Genomic DNA, 22,479 nt, shown 5'->3' with positions numbered 1-22,479 from the left:
TCTCAAACGTCATACCGAGTTACATTATGCTCAGGCTATAAAAATTGCACATATGATAGTTACTGGAGAACGTGAGACTAGTAAAAGGGCTAATCAAATCGGTAATTTATATCGAAGTAGAACTACTCGCCGGAGCTCTCATTTTGATTCTATTTGCAGCTTAATAAATATGTATGGTGCAACTATTATTGTGCTTGAAAGTATGGTTCAAAAAGGATCTTCTAATTCTATATGTGGAGAAGCTAGTGGTTGTTTGATTGTGATGAAATCTTTTGAATTTATATTCATCTTATATTTGATACATAAAATAATGGAGATTACTGATTTACTTTGTCAAGATTTACAGCAAAAATCTCTTGACATCTTAAATGCAATGGATCTTGTATCAACTACTAAAGCATTACTTCAAACTTTGAGAGATGCTGGATTTGATCTTCTCCTTGCAAATGTGCAGTCTGTTTGCACAAAATATGAGATTGACATACCACATATGAATGCTTCATATAAAAAAACTACTGGTCATTCATGTCAACAGCAAAGTTCAGTGACAGTTTACCGGCATTATCATTATGATATATTTAACTCAATAATAGATTTCCAGGTGGAAGAATTAAATTTGAGATTCAGTGATGGGACAGTGGAACTCTTTATACTTAGCTTTGCTTTACCGGTTGTTTTTGGATCTCATATTTAGTCAACTCTTATATGAATTAATTTTAAACGTGGATTAAACAAGGAGTCAGATCGGGGGTTTCAAGGTTGACCTATTGGATCAAGTTTAATAACAATAATAAATAGTTTTCTTTTTTAAAAAAATTTCATCTTTCATTTATTTTTATTTTGATTGAATTCTTTTTGGCTTTTTTCATCAATTTAATCATTCAATATTTGGTTGATTTTGAATTAGTCTTCATAATTTGTTTCGGTTTGTTTTCAACAAGGTTCTAATAATCCCAAACAAAAGTCATAATATTTGGTTGGTGCTCAATTTCATGAGAGACTATTTTTGTTATCATATCATTACGTAAAAAATAATTTTTCAAAACAAAATTGTTAAATCAAGTGAAGACCATGGTTTGGGTCATGATTTTGATGGGTTAGTTCGAAGCTTAAGTCGATTTAATTTATCAACGTCTCAATATAAAAAGAAAGATGTTATCTCTTTTTTTTTCAAGTCAAACCACATTTTTTATTAGTTGTCTGGTTATCTTTAGATTCATTAAGTCGACCAAATCAAGTCAAGGTAACTTTCATGAATTAATTTTAACTAGAGCTAATCAAGGATTTAAGTTGAAGGAATTCAAGATTGACTTGTTGGATCATGTTTAATAATAATATCAAATAGTTCAATGAATAATATTTTTAGGTGCAAAGATTTTTTTATCCAACCCAAAGCGTAGCGCAAGGAAAAAAAAAACTAGTATGAATCCAATTCACATTAATTAGTTTTATTAGAAAAAAAATAATTCAATGCAAAATAACCCATGATATTACATGGATTTAATTTGTGTGACTAAGACCGTGTTTGTTTTTGTGGTGACATCGTGTTTTTGAAAAAATAAAAAATTTATGTTTAAATTATTTTTTTAAAATGTATTTTTGATATTTTAGTATGCCGATAGAAAAAAACAAACTTCTAAAATATAAAAAATATTATATATATATATATATATATATAAAACCTATGGGGTAGTTAGTATCACATTTTCCTTCTGTTCTCGCCGAAACCTGTTTCTCGATTTGCTCTGTCTTTACTGTCTTGCACCAACCCGCCAAACTATTTTGGTCCACAGAAGGTTCAAGGAGCATTGCTGGCTAAAACAGGCCCAGAAAATGTGATTGGAAGTTAGGTAGATAGCATGAAAAACTAGACCCGATTACTAACATCAGACTCGGTTGGGTAGTTTAAAAACAGAAACACGGCAACAACACTACTAAACACTGAAACTGTAACACCAACCATTAATTATATCATTCTTTCTACAAGGGGTTGAATTGAGTTCTTGATGAAAATGGAAGCGGAAACAGTGGATAACAAGCAGGTAATATTCAAGGGGTTTATAGACAGAATACCGAGAGAGACAGACATGGAACTAAAGATTGGAAAAATAGAGCTCAAAGCACCAAAAGGGTCCGGAGCTTTTTTAGTCAAGAATCTCTATTTGTCTTGTGACCCTTACATGAGAGGTCGCATGCGTGAGTATTATGATTCATACATCCCTCCTTTTGTCCCTGGCCAGGTATATATAGCATTATAGCTTTGCGAAGTTGTAGATTATTTGATATCCAGATGATCGTGATTTGCAGCATCTTAATCTGTTGAAATATCAAGAATCTGTTTTGTTATGTTCTTGTTTACGATATCCAGTTTGTGGGTTCATTTGATGGAAATGTTTAGAAAAAAGGATCGGTTTTCTTGTATTTGACATAGGGTTTGTATTGGTTTTGTAGTGGATTTGTTCTAATTTTCATGTCAAGTTGGGAGATATGATTCATGGGCTGCACTGTTCTAGATTAATTTAAGTTCTCTCAGATTATTCGGATAATGTTACGAGAAAATTTACATTAAAAAAAGAGTAAAAGATATGATTCATGGGCCGCATCTTGTGGCTTTAGTGTGGAGAACTTGGGCTCGAATCCCAGCAGCCACATCTGGCTGGATATTTTGTCACTCTTTCCTGTAGGATATGGTTGGCTCCTCGTTGAGTTGCATTTAGGTGGTGAAAATCATTCTAGGCCAAGTGTTTTTCAATTCAGGAATAACACAAATCCCATGTTGATGAATTTCTTTTATTTTCGTTTTCCCCCCTTTTTTGCTTAAAGTTGATGGATTTCTTACCCTCGATGAATTCCTGTATTAGTATCTAACACTGTATCCATATGGCTTCTGCATTGATGAATGATTGTTTATTTTGATGAAGGCGATACAAGGATTTGGTGTATCAAAGGTTGTGGATTCTGATGATCCAGATTTCAAGCCTGGAGACTTAGTTTCAGGGCTGACTGGTTGGGAAGAATTCAGCTTGATGCGGAAACATGAGCAATTGAGAAGAATCCAGAAAGATGATATCCCCCTCTCATATCACGTGGGTCTTCTTGGTACGCTATTCTTGTTATTCAAGCATTGCCAATTCTTTCTCCTTTTTAGATTTTTTACATCATTTGCTAATTCACTTAATATGAAGAAGACAACATTCCATCTCTCTTATAAGTTCTTTGCCACTTGGTCCCCAAGTTTTGTACAATCTATATATAATCGACCCTTAGATTGCTAAGTTGACTTATATTAGAATACCTGGGCATTAATTATATTTGCCAGAAGGAATGAAATTGATATCTGCTGTGAATCCTGACTCATAGCTTACTTCTTACCACCAGCTTGGCTAGTAATTTATATCACCTATTCACCAGCTGACTGTTTATGTCAATTTAGCTCCCCATCAGCATAGACATAAGACACCCATTATGGTGCCCAAGCCAGTTCTCCTTTTTCTAGTTGATTTGATGAAATGTTTGAGTGCTGCTCAGCATTTATATATATATAAACTAGAAAGTTGTTTTTCGAACTTATGATTTTATTTCCTGAGGGAAAAGTTATTTGCTTGCTGCAGTTAACATCGACTTCTGCTGAATTTGTTGTTTTTTTCCCTCCCCGATGAGTACAAGAGAGAGGAAAAAAATTCTCCAGCTTCATTGCTCATGATTCTGTATCTTCATCACTTTAAAATTTTAATCTTATGGAATTGTTATTAATTATTTTCTGATGTTAATGTATTTATCCTTGAAAATTTAACGGAAGTGGGATTTCCATGTAGGTATGGCAGGTTTTACTGCTTATGCAGGGTTCTATGAGGTCTGCTCCCCTGAAATAGGGGAGAATGTCTTTGTCTCTGCCGCTTCCGGTGCAGTTGGCCAGCTTGTTGGCCAGCTTGCCAAGTTACATGGCTGCTATGTAGTTGGAAGTGCTGGCACAAGCCAAAAGGTAGATTTCTTTTATGAATATGTTATATGGATAGTGCTCTCATCCCTAAGTGATACTGCTCAGGAATTAGTATTATATAATTGACAACTGCTATTAGAACTGATACAAGAAAGAAATCTTGAATGGGAAATATTAGGTTGACATTTTAAAGAACAAGCTTGGATTCGATCAGGCTTTTAACTACAAAGAGGAACCCGACCTGAATGCAGCTTTGAAAAGGTCAGTACTCAGTAATTAGCTTTTCGAAGTGTAAGCATGATAAAAGAACATAATTTTTCTGCTTGTCACGGAAGTAGCTACTTCTGATATGCCCATTTTCCTCGATGCTTAATCTAAATTCCAAAATCCCGAGACGAATGTCATGAGATGGCCCGATTACCTTGCAACTTGCTTACTTATTATTAATCATCCGTGCCTTCATGATGTTAGCTGCTGGCCTTTTCAGCATAACTATTAAACCTTGCATAGCCTGACGCTTGGCCCAGACCAAGTTTCATTTCAAACTGGTTTGGAGGTTGATCCAGTCAGGTCAATTCCAAGGATTTTTTTTCAAAAACAATGTAGTTTGAGTTTTTTTAAAAAAACTTTGCCCTAAATGACTTCCTTTCATTTGAAAAAAAAAACAAAACAATATCATTTTGAGGTTGACCTGGTTTGACTCGGCAAACCCATAACCCAGGCTAAGTATGCTAATTATGCTTTTAAGTGAACAATTGGCCTTTTGTTCACATAATAAAAAATAATCGATTTAGGGGATGTTTGGATAATGGTAAAAGTTGCGTTTTAAAATGTTTTTTTTGTTTAGAAATGCATTAAAATAATATTTTTTTTATTTTTTAAAATTTATTTTTGATATCAACACATTAAAACAATCCAAAAATACTAAAAAAGTAATTTGAAACAAAAACAAAAATCAAAATTTTTGAAAATTCCAGTTCAACCAACCATGAGGCCCTTGGTCTGTAACATTCTATTAGAACATGATCCAATTATTGATGCATCCAATTAACTATATTTCATCTCCTTGTCGTGCCATTGCTCTGCCATTATATTTTGATAACTAATACAAACTAGACACTTTCAACAAGATGTCTGCTAATTGTAGTGATTAGTTAGCAGACTCCCTCTCCAATTTCCAAGCATAATTTTCTTTTCTTTTTTGTTGCTGTTGTTAACTGCTACTTCTCACTCGATAAAAAAATGTTAAAAAACAAATGTACAAAGAGGAGAAGATTTTTAGAGGCATAGGTGGCTTTTACTGTTGATTATCTTATAGTGAAACCCCAAAAAGAATGATGGGTTTTTCAGCCCGTTGCTTTTCTAAACATAAACATAGGTTTGATTTGAAAAGGGAGTTGCCTTGACTGAGATTCCAACTAAGATTTTTCTCTTAAGAGTCAGCAAAGCGGTTGTGCACTTGATGTCTGCATTATAATTTGTGAATTTGTCTTTATAGAATGCTAAACGCATTAAACTTTCACATGCATGAGCATCTTAACTCAAGTTGTGGGTAGCCAAGTCAGACACATCCAAAATTGTATCAGCATCAACTAACACAAAATTTCCTCGTATATAAATTTCCTTACGATAAGAGTTGCCCTCAATTTGATCACTGACAGAATATCCCCCGAACAGGTACTTCCCTGAAGGCATTGATATCTACTTTGATAATGTTGGTGGAGATATGCTTGAAGCAGCATTGCTCAACATGAGGATTCATGGCCGAATTGCAGTGTGTGGAATGGTTTCTTCCAACAGCCTCTCTGTTTCCAAAGGGATTCACAACTTGTTCAGTCTCATAGCCAAACGCATCAGGATGCAAGGATTCCTGCAAAGTGATTACTTGCATTTATATCCACGCTTCTTTGAAAATGTTGTCAGTAACTACAAACAAGGGAATATTGTTTACATTGAAGACATGAGTGAAGGATTGGAAAGTGCTCCAGCTGCTTTAGTTGGATTGTTTTCTGGAAAAAACGTTGGTAAGCAGGTCATCTGTGTAGCCCGTGAATGATTTTTGGTTAGTATGGTGTACTATTTATGAACTTTTCAGGTATAAGTACTGGAGCTGTCGTCGAGCTTTAGTAAAATCTGACTTGAAATCATCTGCGTGATTATCAGAAATCATTAAATTCAAGATATTCGTGGATGATCTCTTCAATTATGGGAACCCTTTCAGTTGAACAATACTGTTAATGCATGAGAATTTTCTCAACCCTTTCAAATCATATTATTCACAACCTTTGTAGTGGAGAACGTAAACTATTGATGAGAGCCTTGAAAATTCTCTTTTTGGCGTCATAAAAACTGTATTGCTGCATGGTTAACCAGGCCATATGCTTGATTGGTGGTCTAGAGACTAAACAGGTCCAACCGTCGAAGTGCCTGCGGGGCACGGCTGGCCAAGTTGGTATGACCCTGTAATTTTGTTTTCATTCCAGGTCTAGGATAGAGTTAATTTGCTGAAGCATTAAGCTTGAACTGTTATGGTAACTGGTAGTTTTCTATTTAAGTTTATCAATTTATTTTACATTTACTAATGGCCACGCTTTTCCCTTTTCCCGTATTGACCGACCTGTTATTCTCCCTCTCAAAACCTTTTGTTTTTGGATAGGAGCAAATGATCGTTTCATCTCATCATCGTTATGACTTGTTACTCCACCTCTTATCAGTACCCTTAATCCTCACCGCCACAAAACTGCATCTATCCAGATCGTCTGCCCCTCCTCCGCACAGCACCTCTCTCTATAACATCTCTTCCCACACTAAATATTGAAGTACCCGCCGCATCTACAAACTGCATCAATAAATCTGGGAACATAAGACGGCAATTTTGTATTCATATGGTATCCTTCGTCTCTATAAATCCAACATGTTAGTTTGCTTATAAGTTCTTATTGACTCTGTATAATTCAGTCATTTTCTTATTGTCTCCATTTTTTTAAAAAAGAGGAGTAGCCTCTGCCTCTGTCTCTGCATCTGCACCGAACCTTCCTCAAACTCTCACATGCTGACCTTAGCCTAGACGCTCTCACGTTAGAGTACACATCTATGTTGTGAAAGTTCCTTCAACTATTTTCCAAAAAAAAAAAAAAACAAAACATCATCAAATTCCCTCCTAAACTGCTATCAAGAGCATGTGACAGCATCCTCGTATGCAGCAGCCTCAAACGACACAATAGACACCTGAGTATCGCAACGACCAATGTCAACAAAAGCAACATAAGTTGGCCCTGCATTTGAGAAATCTATTTCGTATATCCCATAATTGAATGCGTTTGCAGCACAGTCATGCATCTATCTATGAGGCTTCAATCCAGCAATTTTTGCAGCATCCAGATATGCCCGTCTCTGCAAATCTGTGGTACCCTGATCACACAATCTGTTACAGGAATTTCCAAATTTGAAATTTTTTCTCTTTTATATCTTTCAAACTTGAAAATAGCATAGCCTCCATCCTTCCTTCCACAAGTTTCAAATGGTGGATTTCAAAACCCTGCTTTGCATGCCTTCGCGTATAAGATGCATTGCCAACAACAGAGAAGATGGATAAAAAGGGTTCTTTTTTGGGTTTTGAAACGAAAAAGATAACAATCCTCACTCAATTAGAACAATATGTTGGGATTTGCCATTAATGGGCAATAAATGATCAACCTACCCTAAGAAGTAGGGTTACCATTTGTCAATGGTAGTTGCACCTACCATTGACAAATGTATCAACCCATGTGCAGCTGCTATTGTTGAAGAAGAGGAGCCACTATACTTGCCTATAAATAGGCATACGTGAGAGAGCACAAGTAGAGTGAGTGGTGAGAATGTGAAGAGTATAGAGAAAAAGTGAAGGGCTGCAATGGTAGCAGCCTTGCTGTCATTGCAGCAACTGCAAGTGCAGCAAAAGAGCTGGGAGTAGAGTTGTGAAGTGATCCTCCTCTTCCATGTATTGTGTTTGTAATCATTTCTCTATCTCTAAATAATATGGACTCTCTCCCGTGGATGTAGCGGTTTTGCCAAACCACGTTAAAATATTGTGTCAGTGTGCTTCCCCTTCATATGAGCAACTATCAGTACACCACCGGTCCGCGCATGGGGGTGCCGGAATCCCCAACAATTGGTATCAGGGCATATGGTTTAAGTGGTGTTTGATATTGCTCAAAAATGAAAGTTGTTAAAATTGTGTTTTGACCATACCACTGTGTAGAGGAGGAAGAGACGAAGCCACTGTTGAAAACCGCGTCGAAATCGGAAGATGAAATCTTCCTCACGCGTCGGCGAGGAGACTGCCCACGCTCACAGACGCGCGCCACGCGTCACACACGTCTTCTTCACCCGGATGAGCTGACCCGACCCAAATACCAGACGACCCGACCCACTTGCTAGACTCGGATAAGGATGACGTAATCATGACGCCAGTATACACAGTCAGCATGCCATGTCATCCCAGTCATCGACACGTCAACATAGTGGGACCCACATGCCATGTCATCAGCCGCGAACCGAGCCGTGCCAGGTTGAGTTGAGCCAAGCTATTTGGGGAGCCGAGCCGAGGGATAAGATTTTGTGCAACAGAGTCTACGTACAACCGGATCTAAGATTGAATCTGGGCTGCTCATCAGTCCAAAATTGTTTTGATCAAATCTTAGCCGTCTGAAATGCGATTTGGATGATTTCAGACTTGTTTCCAGCTAATTTAATCGTTCCAGATGCAATGGTACGGTCCGATCGTTGATATTTGAGACCAAAAATGGCGGTGGTGAATTAACAAAGGAGATAGGCCGATCAGGAGGCATCTAAAGGTCATCATGGTGATCGATGGAGATGAAGAAGAAGAAGGTGCACATGTTTACTCAATTACATGTGCTGAACTGCTAAGTGAGGAAATTTTAATTGCCTTGAAGGAAGGCAAAATTGGGACACTCTGGACACCTGATCAAGTAGACAATTTAAGGTGTAGAGTGAAAATTGATGAAGACCAATCTTGATGAATCTAAGAACTGGTAGTCTCACCAGATGTTGAGAAATCATGTATTAAACCAGTATATTCTAGATCACTTGTAAAGGAAAGCCGCAACAAAGCTAGCAAATGGTTGTATATACAGAAAGACAGTACGATGGATAGATATGGCCTAAGAAGTTCTGTCTAGGAGATTTGGTTTTAAACGGGACCAGTGTGACCCCTCCAATCTTTCCTGGGAACTTGCTTAGTGGAAGGATTATCCATACGGTACTATTTTCGTATATATAGCAGTTTGTAATGAAACGGTTGAAGACTAGCAAGACGACGACACAAGGGAACAGTTGGGTTCCGTATGTTCAAGGATCTGATGAAGTGGTGATTTCTCCAAAGAAGTTAGATTAGATGACTGTGATTTCTCGAGGGGAGAATTGATGAAGACCCTGATAATAGAAGAGAAATACAGCAAGGGGATAAAGATTGGCATCCTATTTTGACTTGGACAAGTGTTATGACAGGATGAGCTGCTGTCAAACATAAGCAAGGAATAAAGAGAAATCTAGAGAACAGAAATTACACGAGGGCACACGAAGATTATGCAGGAGTACCCGTAGGATCCAACGAGGTATTGTAATGAGACAACAGGTGCAAGGAGAAGAAGTGTTCCCAGATGAAGCTCAGAGCAGAGACTGTTAAAGTTTGTACAACAGGAAGTCTCTTATGCTCTTAATGAAGACAACAGGCGAAGATCTTTCCAATGCATGCAAGGATGGAAAGAGAGCTGTTGTAGAGGCACCTAATTGAGGGGGTGCAAACGCCTGTGATAAAAAGCGATCGCCTATGATGAAAGGCGAAGACACTAAAGAGAGTTGGTGTAGGTGGAGCTGTCAAGCAGAAAGGCATAGAAGCTCCAAACATAGAAATCGAGGTGGAGTATTGCGAGGAGTATACCGCAACTTTCTCTTTCTATGTAGTCAGTGGCAGTAATCTCTCCCATAGTGCATATGGTGGTAGAGAATTTTGGAGCCACTTTGAAGCATCTCAGTTGAAGGAGGATGCGACCGTCTCATGACAACGGGCGAAGAAACCTTAGAGAAGGTGTGAGGGCCGTGATAGGAGCACTAGTTCAGACCGCCTCATGACAATAGGCGAAGACACCTTAGAGAAGGTGTGAGGGCCATGATAGGAGCCCCAATTCAGACCGTCGCATGACGACAAGCGGAGACACCCAAGGAGAAGGTGTGTGGGCCACGATGTAAGCCCAGTTCAGAACGCCCCAGAGCCAATGTGATGGCTAGATATGAGTGGACAGGTGTATAGCCAATGAAGTGGCTATGATGAGTATGGAGACAAATGCAGGATTAACTTTAATGGATATTGCCCCCATACTAAAGATCAATGAGCTAGAAGACATTTGCCTTGGACAATAAGTGTGTGACTTGTGGAGCATTAAGACGCAGCTGCTATGAAGGAGCAGAGGGCATGCGCAGGTTCCGGGAACGAGTTGACTCTTGTCAAGGTGGTGATCTCGGTAATGGCATTATAATACTCAGAGTATGAAGACATATATGGATCAACCTTTAATGGGTTACCCCCATAGGTAAAGGTGGAGAGCTACCTGGACTCTTACGAATAAGAGTGAGAGACTCATGGAGAAGTAAGGTGTGGTTCCTAGGGTAGAACAGAGGGCAGGCGCAACTCCTGGATGAGTAGACTCTTGAAAGAGTGGTGAGCTCGTGATCATATTGAGATACTCAGATAATGATTGTCGCACTTGGAAATAGAAATTTCCGTTTGAGGGGGTGTTGTAAGCCTTGATGTAAGGCTTGATGAATCATTCCGGACCGAGCATGGTTGATACGCTCGAAGGGGAATGCAGTGTGTCCTAGAGACAAGCGTTAACACTCTTCAGATGTGAAGTGGCAGACCATCTGGTTGTAGTGATCCTTTTGTGTGAGAAAAGGTGTGCTTTGGTAACTCTGGTGATTGAAAGGTTTGGCGAGTACCTGTAAACTCGGCCACAGATGCTCTCAGAATGGTAAGCTTGGAAGAGCTGCAAGATGCAAGCCTGTGCTGAAGAAGCAAGAGGACAGTTGCCCCACATGAATGGCAAAGGGAGTGATTGTTGGGATTTGCCATTAATGGGCAATAAATGATCAACCTACCCTAAGAAGTAGGGTTACCATTTGTCAAACACTTACCATTGACAAATATATCAATCCATGTGCAGCTGCTATTGTTGAAGAAGAGGAGCCACCATACTTGCCTATAAATAGGCATACGTGAGAGAGCATAAGTAGAGTGAGTGGTGAGAATGTGAAGAGTATAGAGAGAAAGTGAAGGGCTGCAATGGCAGCAGCTGCAAGTGCAGCAAGAGAGCTGGGAGTAGAGTTGTGAAGTTATCCTCCTCCTCCATGTATTGTGTTTGTAATCATTTCTCTATCTCTAAATAATATGGACTCTCTCCCGTGGATGTAGCGGTTTTGCCAAACCACGTTAAAATATTGTGTCAATGTGCTTCCCCTTCATATGAGCAACTATCAGTACACCACCGGTCCGCGCATGGGGGTGCCGGAATCCCCAACACAATAATCCTGGAAATTAACTTGGGTTTTTCCAAGGGTTTTGAAAAAAAAACAATAATATTTGTGTTGAGGTGATTCCAGCAGCGCAACCTCTGTCAAAAAAGTAAATTTGGGTTGAAGTGATTAAACATATAGATTAAAATACTCTATTAGATTTTGATTTGGATTCAGACTTGTTTTCAAGAAAAGAGAGAAATTCTATTTAAGTTCAAATTTTTTTCTATTGATTTTATTTTTTAATATATTATATACGATGATGATTTTATTTTTTTTATTTAAAATAAAAAAAATACCATGTTGTCCTAAAATATAAATTATAATTTTAAAAATATATAAAGTGAAAAAAATACTTAAACTGTAGAAATATCATTGATAATTTTCTAAAAAAAAATCTTAAAAAGGAATTGTGAAGGTGAAAACGTCTCCTTTACGTGTAGTTCTTGAGTTTTTTATTGAAAAAAAAAATCACGCATATATTATATTTTCCGACGAAAGGTGGTGGTGACTCATTTATTTGTTTTAGGTGATAATTGTGATCCATTTTATTTATTGTTGGTAATTGGATCTTTGTAGTTGAGATTTTTTTTAAGATATTAGTGATATTATAATCGTAACTCTGTTGTATCCTAGAATTATTATTTTTCTCTCTTTTCATATCCAGTCCATTTATATATATATATATATATATATATATATATATATATATATATATATATATATATATATATATATATATATATTTATGGCACGTGGCCTGTTCCATAGGTGCAGAGTACTCTGAAACAAAAAGAGATGGAGATGGTGAGCAACAAGCAGAAGCGGCTGGTGTTGAGAGATTATATGTACGAGAGTGACTTTGAACTGAGATCATCTGAGACCAATTGCAGCCTCCCCTATGGATCCAAGGCTGTGCTTCTCAAGAATCTCTGCCTTGCATGTGACCCGTTCATGCGCCTCCGCATGTCCAATCAAGTCTCTCATCCCGGGACCATTATCAAGCCGTACTCTCCTGGCTCTGCTATTGCATACAAATTTATGTCGTTGCCATTGAAATTGACTAAGAGGTTTTAGACTTTTTTACAAACTGTAAGGTTGTCTATTACCGCATTTCAAATGATTTGGATAGTGCTGTCATTACTTACAGCTACGTGAGATAAAAGACTTCAGAAAATGATAATGCTGTGTTCTTAATGTTCTGTGATCTTTTTTCTTTTCTTTTTCATTTTTGATCCATCACGTTCTTGTGGGGTGTGGTGTTTGTAAGGTCATTCAGTCCACACATCCTGGCTTCCAGGAATATGATTTTGTCTGGGGATTAACTGGGTGGGAAGAATACACAATCACTATTACGAGCTCGAGCCATTCCTGGATAGAATTCATAGGTTTTGCAAGTCTTGCTTGAGCACTAGCTAAATTGTATGTTTCAGTGCAGAAGTTAAATTATACTTAACCATATACCTTACTTGGCAGCAGTTTGAAATTCTGACATTTTTATGTCAGCCTGATGGTAGTACAATCATACAAGCTGTTCAACCCAGTGTCATCAGAAATGGCCCGGCCAGTACACCAGCAAGGGAGCCTGGTTGCTGGTTCACCGGTTAGCCTGCCAGTTAAACTTTAACCAATCTAGGGTAAATTTCTAGAGTTCGTTTTGGTTTTATAAACAGAAAACATTTCCTCTGATACTTAAATAAACTTCGGTGTGGAGGTTTTCATTACATTCTTCTTCATGTGCAGTTGCTTTCAAATAACTGATGCAAATTTTCATTTTTCAAGTGGAATTCCTCCAATGGATAAGTATTTTTTTATTTGTTGATACCATTTTCCATACTTCTCTGAAACTTAGCTTGCTGGAACTCTTTTTGACCAGGAACGGGAGGGGTTGCTTCTTATGTTGGCTTTTACAGCTTATGCTCTCCGAAAGCAGGAGAAACTGTATATGTTTCTTCAGCATGTGGAGGAGTAGTCCAATTAGTTGGTCAATTCGCTAAGATGATGGGATGTTATGTTGTTGGAAGTGCTAGCACTGAAGAAAAGGTGTTCTCTTACTTCTCGTGTGGCTTTTGAATTATGCAGTTAGTGAAGTAGGTTAATGCAATTCGACCATTGAAGGCAGATCAAAAAAATACATTCGATCTAACATGACGAGGTGGTTCAGGTTAATCTGTCAAGGACGAAGTTTGGATTTGATGATGCCTTCAACTATAAAGAGCATGATTTAGCTGCAGCTTTAAAGCGGTGATTTTCCAAGCTTGTTAACCAAAGTCTGATGGCTTGTTTAATTTCTTGAATTCAGTTCGTTCAAATACATCAATCATGCCAGAGGTCAAGGTGGTTGCAAGGGCTGACATATCCTTGCATAACAGTTTCTTAGACTGGCAATGTTCCTGCCTCAATTGCTTAAAGATTAGTGAAGAAACAGCATTGAGTGATCTCTACTCTTTCAATTGGCAATGCTAAAGGGATACCTCAAACTTTTTAAGAGAAGAAAGAAACAGGCAGACACCAAGTAAATTTCATGAATTTAATGGAGAAAACTTCCAGCAACTATTTCTTCGGAGTATAGCATCAAGTTTTAGAAAATGATTTTTTTTTTTTTCAATTTAAACGTCACTTGTTATGTTCCCTTTTCTATGATGAAGGTATTTCCCAGAAGGCATAGACATCTACTTCGACAAAGTGGGTGGTAAAATGCTTGATGAAGTAATCCTGCACATGAAACCTCATGGAAGGATTGCAGCCTGTGGAATGATTCTCAATACAATCTTGAAGAGCCGGAAGGCATACACAGTATGTTTAATGTGGCCGTAAAGAGCCTTGAGAATAAAAGGCTTTGTCGAAACAGACTTCAAGCAAATATGTCCATAATATCTTGAATTTGCCATCAGGCACTTGCAGGAAGGGAAGCTGGTCTATGTTGAAGATATAGCTGAAGGCCTAGAAAATGCTTCATCCGCTCTGATTGGAGTTTTCCATGGTCATAATGTGGGTAAGAAAGTTGTTCGTGTTGCTTCTGGGTAACATTTTCTAAATATACAATTCTCGAAATGGTCACGTGGTGAGAATCAAACATGTCCCTCGATTTCTGGCTCCATTATTATTATTATTATTATGCTTCTTATTGTGAGATACATGAAGTTATGCTGCCCATGATTTTATTTTCACCGACTTAAGAGAGTTTCTATATTTCTGTATTTGACATTCGTGTATGGCAACGCAAATCTCAAGTGTTTCGTCTGATAATGCTAAGCTTGCGCATATGAATATTGTTGCTGGTTCAGTTTTGAGACCCTTTTTATGCAGAAGCTCCAAGGATTCGTAAGCTTAAACCAGAACAATTGTTTAGGCAAAACTCCTAAATTTACTCTCGTACTTGTGTTAATTATTCATTTTCATTCTCATGTTTTTTATTATGTTTTGTAAATTTTTCAGTTAATCCTAGTGATTGCTAAATTTTTCTAATAAACCCAGTAATTAACTTCCATCAAGTCTTGATTTTACTATGCATGTCGATGTAACATTATTTATTTTTCACTCTTGTATTTTTAATTGATCAATTAACTTTTATGTTTTTTGAAGTAGTTTTTTTAATCCTTGTGTTCTTTGAACATGTTTGCTTCGACTCAATAGCTAGCTGGTTTTTACAAGGGTGTGATTGATACTGAGATTGTTTAATTTTTTAGATGTTTTTAAAAACATTATATTAATATTTTTTTAATAATTTTAATGTATTGATGTTAAAAATATAAAAATTTTAAAAAATTATTTTATTATATTTTCAAATAAAAAACACTCTACCTCATAGTATTAGATATATTCTAATAAGAATATATTTATTATTGTGGTAATAATTATTTTTCGAAGTGTTTTTTAGTTGAAAATATATTAAAATTATTTTTTTATTTAAAAAAAATTATTTTCCAGATCAATATATTAAAATAATTTAAAGATATTAAAAATTTTATTTTAAATAAAAAAATTAACTTCTTTCAAAAACTTAAAATACAAAAGCATACAAACTCCACGCTTCAGGTTTTAACCATGCATGTTAATTATGTTGAAATTAAATACTTTTTATCGCGAGATGACATTTATATTCATATGGGGTCTGAACCTTCAATTAGCTATTGAGCCAATTGAACATAAAAAAAAATTAAATAAACTGTTTAGAGGAATAAAAAATGAAAAAGAAAATAATTCTATACTACGAAACACGCGCATGATATTTCATTGTCTCGAAGAAAAAAAATAAAGAGACAGACTTGCGGCTATGAAAAATCCAGAGTGAAAGGAAAGAGCGGAGAAAATGCATTGCTTTGCAGAGTTGATCATCAACCAATGGCAGTCAATGCCATAATTGCCGCGAAGATATGACAGAGAGCCACATCCTCAACGTTAGGACGTAGAGGACCAGATTATAATTAATAAGTACTCTTGTCGAAAAAAATGTTATTTATAACCATGTTTAATATTTACTGAAAAGTAATTTTTTTAGAGAGTTATTTAAAAAAAATTATTTTTTAATATTTTATAGTGTAATAAAATAATAAGTTGTAAAATATTTTCAGTATTTAGCTATATAATAAAAAATAAGTTGAAAAACATTTTATTAATAAATGTTTTTCAAATTTATTTTAATAAATATTTTTCAAGTCCCCAATAATTTTATTTTTTTAATTTAATTCTTAAATATCAAACCATAAACTTTGTTGAGATTCTTCAAATAGATATAAATTATTATAGTAAACAAAATCACAATAATATCAATCACAGTCATGAAAAGTAATCAAATCTATGACCAATCGAACCAGTAAAAAAATATCAAGAAATTCAATTACTGTTACGAGACAGAATTCATTCTTATAATATCATATATTTATTATACTATTTTCTGTTTTTATTTTTCATCTCAACTTCTTTGGACTAAAATCAGGAAATAATTTTCTGGCAAAAGGAAGGAAATTCTTATAGTAAATATCGATTTTACATGAAATAAAATCTATGTTTTAAACGAACTTAATTGGCAGGAAATAAAAAGAACTAAACGATACTGTAAAATACGATGATAAAAAAAAAAAAAAACTTTCAATTAAAGACTTTTGTCTAGGAAAAATAAAATATGGGACGAAAGTTATTTGTAAAAACGAATGCAGGGACTAAATATTCGTTTTTGAAACGACATTTCAATTCGGTGGATGCTTCATATAGAGATGATGGTTTTCTCATGATTTGCCCTTCTTCTTTTTCCACACTCTTGCAGATTTGACCCTTTCTTTGCAGTTGTTTTTTAATTTAATTTGTTGCTTTTATGAATTTCTTACTCCCAACTGCTGTTTCTTTTCATATCCTCCTCCCGTTGTCCGTACACAATTATCACCCTGGTTTTAATCCGTGGTTGATTTCCTAAAGGTCAGCTAAAATAATTGATGTTAACTTGCCTTCCTCTTTTCCAGGTTGATTTCTCAACTCTTATTGGTTTCTGTTGCATGCGGGTCACAGCTGAGGCTTTCCTTTCGTCCTCTTATTGAACCTATACGGGTTGTTTCTTAGTTTGAAACCTCTGTCGTTTATATAAATTTTTATTGTTACAAGTCCTAAATCCCTATTTCTTATCCAGTTCTGTTCATTTATCACTTCCAGTTCCTTATGTGCCAGACTATTCTTCTTCTCCTTTTTAGAATTTATCTGTAATATTAGGTGTTGTGTTGTCTATAAAATTTACCAATTGATGCCTTCACATTCCTGGTTGTTATTTTATTTACTTCTTTCTCAGTTCTCTTATTAACACCTATTTCTTCTGCCATGGCTCACATCTGGCTCTTTTTTCCATGGCATAGCATAGGACTGTTTTGCATTGCCTTTCACATTTTGTCCTTGCACGTGGTGCTATTTTTTCTGTTTTGAATTGCATATGTTGAGAAATTTTACCAGTGGTGTGGTGTGGTGGTGGTGGGTTTCGCAAATAATTTTCTGTTTGGTTCCTGTGAAGATTGATTTCTTAGGTGTTCGTTTTGCTGAGCTAATGTGACAGTTAAGTTTGTGTCTTTTTTTAGGATTAAAGTATGATTTTAATGTGTGATTTCTTTGGTATTCGTTTAATCTTTACCTTATTTTAGCTCATTGATTTATTCCTTTTTCAAAGAAAAAAAGGGGTTTAGGAATACTTATACCAGAGCATACTGCTGATGTTTTGAGGCATATGTATAATTTCACCTTATCAAAGTAGAGTTATGTTATTGATGTTATTTTGATCATTCTTTTGGATTTGATATCCGTCAAACCTATTCATTCCTTGCGAATAATAGTTTTCCAACATGGCTAAATTTGGATTGAATGTCATCTTTGACAATCTCCTTCTTTGCAACTCTTAAAGATAGTTTTGTTTTTCATTTTGGTCTGTTGTATGAAGTTTTTTTTTTTTTAATATGGAGATTGTATTTTAATTCCCTTAGTCATTGATTTGGTTGTTTGTCTTTCATTGCAAACCAATTATACTTTTTCCATTGCATAGAGGGGAATAGTGGGATTATTTTTGGTTTTGGACTAGGGTTGCATTAAGTTTGCGGTTTTTTTTTTAAAAAAAAGGAGTTGCATGTGATCTATGATGTGGCAGTGTTAATTGGTATTATCATTGTTCCAATTAGAACAACTGTTTTCCATCATGATAAATATGAATTGAATGTCATCTTTGACAGATGTTGTAGCTTAGTGAAAATAATGAAAAATTTTGTTTTTCTTTTCAACTCTTAAAAACAGTTTTGTTTTTGCATTTTTGGTCTTGGCTAAGGCTGGATTTCAAATGATGCATCACTCCTAGCATAATATTGAGTTTATTGTATTGGTTTGAAGCTGAAATCAAACTGTAGTTTGTAGAAATACATTTAAAACAGCTTCCATAGCCAATCACTAAATGCCCCTCCAGTAGGTTTTGTTTGTTGAGTGCATTGTTTTACCATTTTTGTTCAGTTATAATATCATCTTCATTAGTTATGAAGAAACAAAGAAATGGCTGCTATAATGTCCACAACCAAGTCTGAATATTCTTTTCAAATTGTGGATAAGGTTTTCTCTTCAACATGATGTTCCTTGATTAATAACAACTACATTGTTAATACATTATTGGTATATTTTTATCTTTGCAGAATACATATTCTTTCATTATTATTCCACTCATGATCAGATTGTTTGCTCTTCTTCACTCCACAGGACCTCTGATTTAGACACACAACCACATCAACAATGCTTTGAATCTCTGCTTCATCAACAAATAAGTTTTAAGACACTATCAAAGCTTTCGCCATATGTACCTCCTTTTGTTTTACAGCTCTTACCGTGTTCATATATAAACATCTACTTTTGTAAAAGCTTATGAATAGTTTTATACATATGTTTTCCTTTCACTTCAACTACTTTCACATATTTTAAGTTTTTAGCTGAATTATGTCTATCCTTGATTAGTTTTTTTTCTTTTTTTTACAATCCATTTCAAGAATTCGCATACAATAGTAGATGTTACCCGCAGCTAAGTGCGGGCAACAAAACTAGTGGCTTAACTGAAGGGGAAAGACTCATTCAACACAAGTTGCCTGATCCGTAAGGAGTTTAGTGTTCACAACTTCCCATTAACACAGAAATTGTTTTGATGTGACTTTATTAGAGGAGAGATCATGACTAGCCAAGCCCATCATGCAAGCAACCAGAGAAAGTAGGGTTGTGTGTGTGTGTGTGTGTGTGTGTGTGTTATTACAAGATGGTTTGTTTTCATGTCAAACAGTCAATTCATTACCACTACCCGACTCATCAGTTTCCACAGATTACAACCAAAGACTTTTCTCCTTTCACTTTTTTCACTCTAGACTCTTGTGTGTGCTTCGAGTTGTTGGAAAGCAAGAAGACTTGTACATAAAAGAAAGTCTTCTTTGAAGGGGAAAAAAAATGATGTTTCCTACCTCTTTCTCTTGTTAAAATCAAATCAACTCAACCCCATCTCCACGTTTTCAGTGTAATAATAACTGTGTTCTTTCTCTTCATTTTTTTCCTTATTCTTCTTGCTTGGTGACTACTTAAATGCTCCACACTTCCATTTCATCATCATCATCTTCATCTGGGTATGTCTCAAATCTTGTTTTCTTTCAGTGAATCTCTGAGATAAGTGAATTGGGATTTTAGTTGGATTGTTTAAGATTCGAGGCTGTTTGTTTGTTGACTTCTCTTTTGCTTTTTCCAAGTTACATATTGTTCTGGTGGATCACTAGTAAAATTGGATTGTGTTTTTTGGTGGAGTAGTTAGACCTTCTTTCTTGGATATATAGAGATGGGTTTGAGTGTTTTATTTAGCAGTACAATTTAGCAAGAACCTTTCACTTTGTAGATTCCGTTTTGGGCCAGGGACAGAAAGTTTGAGGATTTTTTTCCCCTTGCTAATGGCATTGAGCGAGAAAAATCCTATGGTTGTTGCCCATATTTTGATTGGGATGGTTTTGGTTTTGCTGAGTAGTAGAATATCTGTGAGTAATGCTACTGAGACTGATATAGCGTGCTTGAAATCCATCAAAGCTTCTCTGGTGGACCCTTATAACTACTTGAACAATACATGGAATTTCAACAACAATACTGAAGGCTTCATATGTAGATTTATGGGCATTGATTGCTGGCACCCTGACGAGAACAGAGTTCTAAATATCCGCCTTTCAGACTTGGGTCTTGAGGGCCAGTTCCCCCCTGGAATCCAGAATTGCACAAGCTTGACTGGCTTGAATCTTTCGCACAACCAGCTATCTGGCTCAATCCCTGCTAATATAGCAAAGTTTATCCCCTATATTACAAAACTTGATCTTTCATTCAACAATTTTTCGGGTGAAATTCCAAAAAATCTTTCAAATTGTAGTTTCTTGAATGATCTCCATCTTGACAACAACCGGCTAACAGGCAAGATTCCGCTGGAATTTGGCCTTCTTGATCGGATCAAGGTATTTACAGTTACCAACAATCTTCTATCTGGGCCGATCCCCTCATTTATCCATAATAACATCCCAGCTGATAGCTTTGCAAATAATCTGGACCTCTGTGGGAAGCCATTGAATTCCTCCTGTCCAGGTGTCGCGAGGAAATCCCATGTTGGAGTAATTGTTGCATCAGCCGCAGGTGGGATAACATTTACATCAATTATTGTTGGTGTCTTTCTGTTCTTGTCTCGCAGAGCGGCTAAGAAGAAGGCGGAAGATCCTGAAGGTAACAGATGGGCAAAGAGCATCAAGGGAACCAAAGGCATCAAGGCAAACTATCTAGCTCATCATGTTCAATGGATATACTGTGTTTTTTTCTGGCATAGGAATTGAATTTCTGTTCTTTTTTCTGGCCATGTTAACTCATCGATGATTTCATTTTTTATTTGACGCAACAAAATATCTAACAGCAAAGATTCTGTTATCAACAGGTTTCCATGTTTGAGAAATCGGTTTCAAAAATGAGATTGAGTGATCTCATGAAGGCAACCAACGACTTCAGTAATAACAACATCATTGGAGCAGGAAGAACAGGACCGATGTACAAGGCAGTGATTTCTGATGGTTGTTTCCTTATGGTTAAGAGACTGCAAGGCTCTCAGCGTTTAGAGAAAGAGTTTGTATCAGAGATGAAGACACTTGGGAATGTGAAACACCGAAATTTGGTCCCGCTGCTGGGCTTTTGTGTGGCAAAGAGGGAGAGATTTTTGGTGTATAAATTCATGGAAAATGGGACCCTTTATGATAAACTGCACCCAGTGGAACCTGAGATCAGGAACATGGATTGGTCCCTGAGGCTCAATATTGCAATTGGAGCGGCTAGAGGTTTGGCATGGCTTCATCATGACTGCAATCCACGAATTATCCACAGGAACATAAGCTCCAAATGCATACTCTTGGATAACGATTTTGAGCCAAAGTTATCTGATTTTGGCCTTGCCAGACTCATGAACCGAATCGACACACATTTGAGAGCTTTTGTCAATGGGGAGTTTGGGGGGTTGGATTATGTTGCTCCTGAATATCTAAGGACCCTTGTTGCAACGCCCAAGGGGGATGTTTATAGCTTTGGTGTGGTTCTCCTGGAGTTGATCACTGGTGAAAAGCCCACTCATGTTGCTAATGCCCCTGAAAGCTTCAAGGGAAGCTTAGTGGAGTGGATCAGACAACTGACAGACGGTCCGCTTCTTCATACTTCCATTGACAAGCCTTTGCTTGGAAATGGATTCGATCACGAACTCAACCAGTTTCTTAAAGTTGCTTGTAACTGTGTGGTTGAGAATGCCAAGGAGAGACCAACAATGTTTGAGGTGCATCAGCTCCTCAAAGCTATTGGGGAGAGATACCATTTCACAACTGAAGATGATATTATGTTGCCAACTGATACAGGTGACACTGATTTCCCGGATGAACTTATTGTTGCCGATGGAACAAAGGAAGTTTAATGAAGAACAGAGGTATTAAGATTGATAGAAAAGAGTCTGAGGCCATCAATCGGCACTCGCGAAAATATATTCTACGTTGTAGCTGTGATCATATAGGTATAGTGTAAGTGTTTGTAACTATATTTGTAGCATTTCAAGCACCTGCTTTGGTTGAAACACCAATTTTATATATACCGCTGTCCTATTATCATAAAATCTTGCTCATTTATCCTCGTACATGGACAATTTCTTTGTTGGATGTTGAGAGTCGATAAATAAACTTGCTTAAGTAGTCGAGGTGTTTGTCTGTAAGCCTTTCGGTTTTCTAGTCTTTTCTTTTTATTTTTCCCTCCAAAGTGATATTGTATCATAAGCAAGTAAGCAACTTTATTACTCAGTAATTTCAAGCATCCGAGTATTGTTGCCTGGCCTGGACCCAAAAAACAGAATAAGGAGATCCTTTGTCACCATGAGGAAGAGTAATATTTTTTTTAGAAATTCTCCAGTTCTTATATTTTATTTTTCTTACAAA

General features: G+C 36.5%; 3 protein-coding genes across 3 annotated transcripts; all 3 read left to right on the top strand.

The window, feature by feature from the left end:
• Positions 1-1,806: 1,806 nt before the first annotated feature.
• Positions 1,807-6,210, top strand: LOC133697734 (2-alkenal reductase (NADP(+)-dependent)). Its single transcript, XM_062120482.1, has 5 exons — positions 1,807-2,240; positions 2,922-3,099; positions 3,816-3,982; positions 4,119-4,201; positions 5,618-6,210. Exons 1-5 carry the CDS (start codon positions 2,007-2,009, stop codon positions 5,994-5,996), a joined length of 1,041 nt encoding a protein of 346 aa, XP_061976466.1. The 5' UTR covers positions 1,807-2,006; the 3' UTR covers positions 5,997-6,210.
• A 6,100-nt stretch (positions 6,211-12,310) lies between these two features.
• On the top strand, positions 12,311-14,539 carry LOC133696580 (2-alkenal reductase (NADP(+)-dependent)-like). Its single transcript, XM_062118799.1, has 5 exons — positions 12,311-12,582; positions 13,019-13,115; positions 13,365-13,453; positions 14,161-14,308; positions 14,417-14,539. The coding sequence occupies exons 1-5, from the start codon at positions 12,311-12,313 to the stop codon at positions 14,537-14,539; spliced, it is 729 nt and encodes a 242-aa protein (XP_061974783.1).
• Positions 14,540-16,751: 2,212 nt separating this feature from the next.
• On the top strand, positions 16,752-22,184 carry LOC133696466 (probably inactive leucine-rich repeat receptor-like protein kinase At5g48380). The gene is made up of 3 exons (XM_062118657.1): positions 16,752-16,927; positions 18,725-20,793; positions 20,955-22,184. The coding sequence occupies exons 2-3, from the start codon at positions 19,942-19,944 to the stop codon at positions 21,966-21,968; spliced, it is 1,866 nt and encodes a 621-aa protein (XP_061974641.1). The 5' UTR covers positions 16,752-16,927; positions 18,725-19,941; the 3' UTR covers positions 21,969-22,184.
• Positions 22,185-22,479: the final 295 nt, after the last annotated feature.

Source organism: Populus nigra, chromosome 6 (genome assembly GCF_951802175.1).
Source record: "Populus nigra chromosome 6, ddPopNigr1.1, whole genome shotgun sequence".
Classification (NCBI taxonomy): Eukaryota; Viridiplantae; Streptophyta; class Magnoliopsida; order Malpighiales; family Salicaceae; genus Populus; species Populus nigra.
Note: the sequence above shows the minus strand (reverse complement) of the source record. Positions and strands in the feature narration are given on the sequence as shown.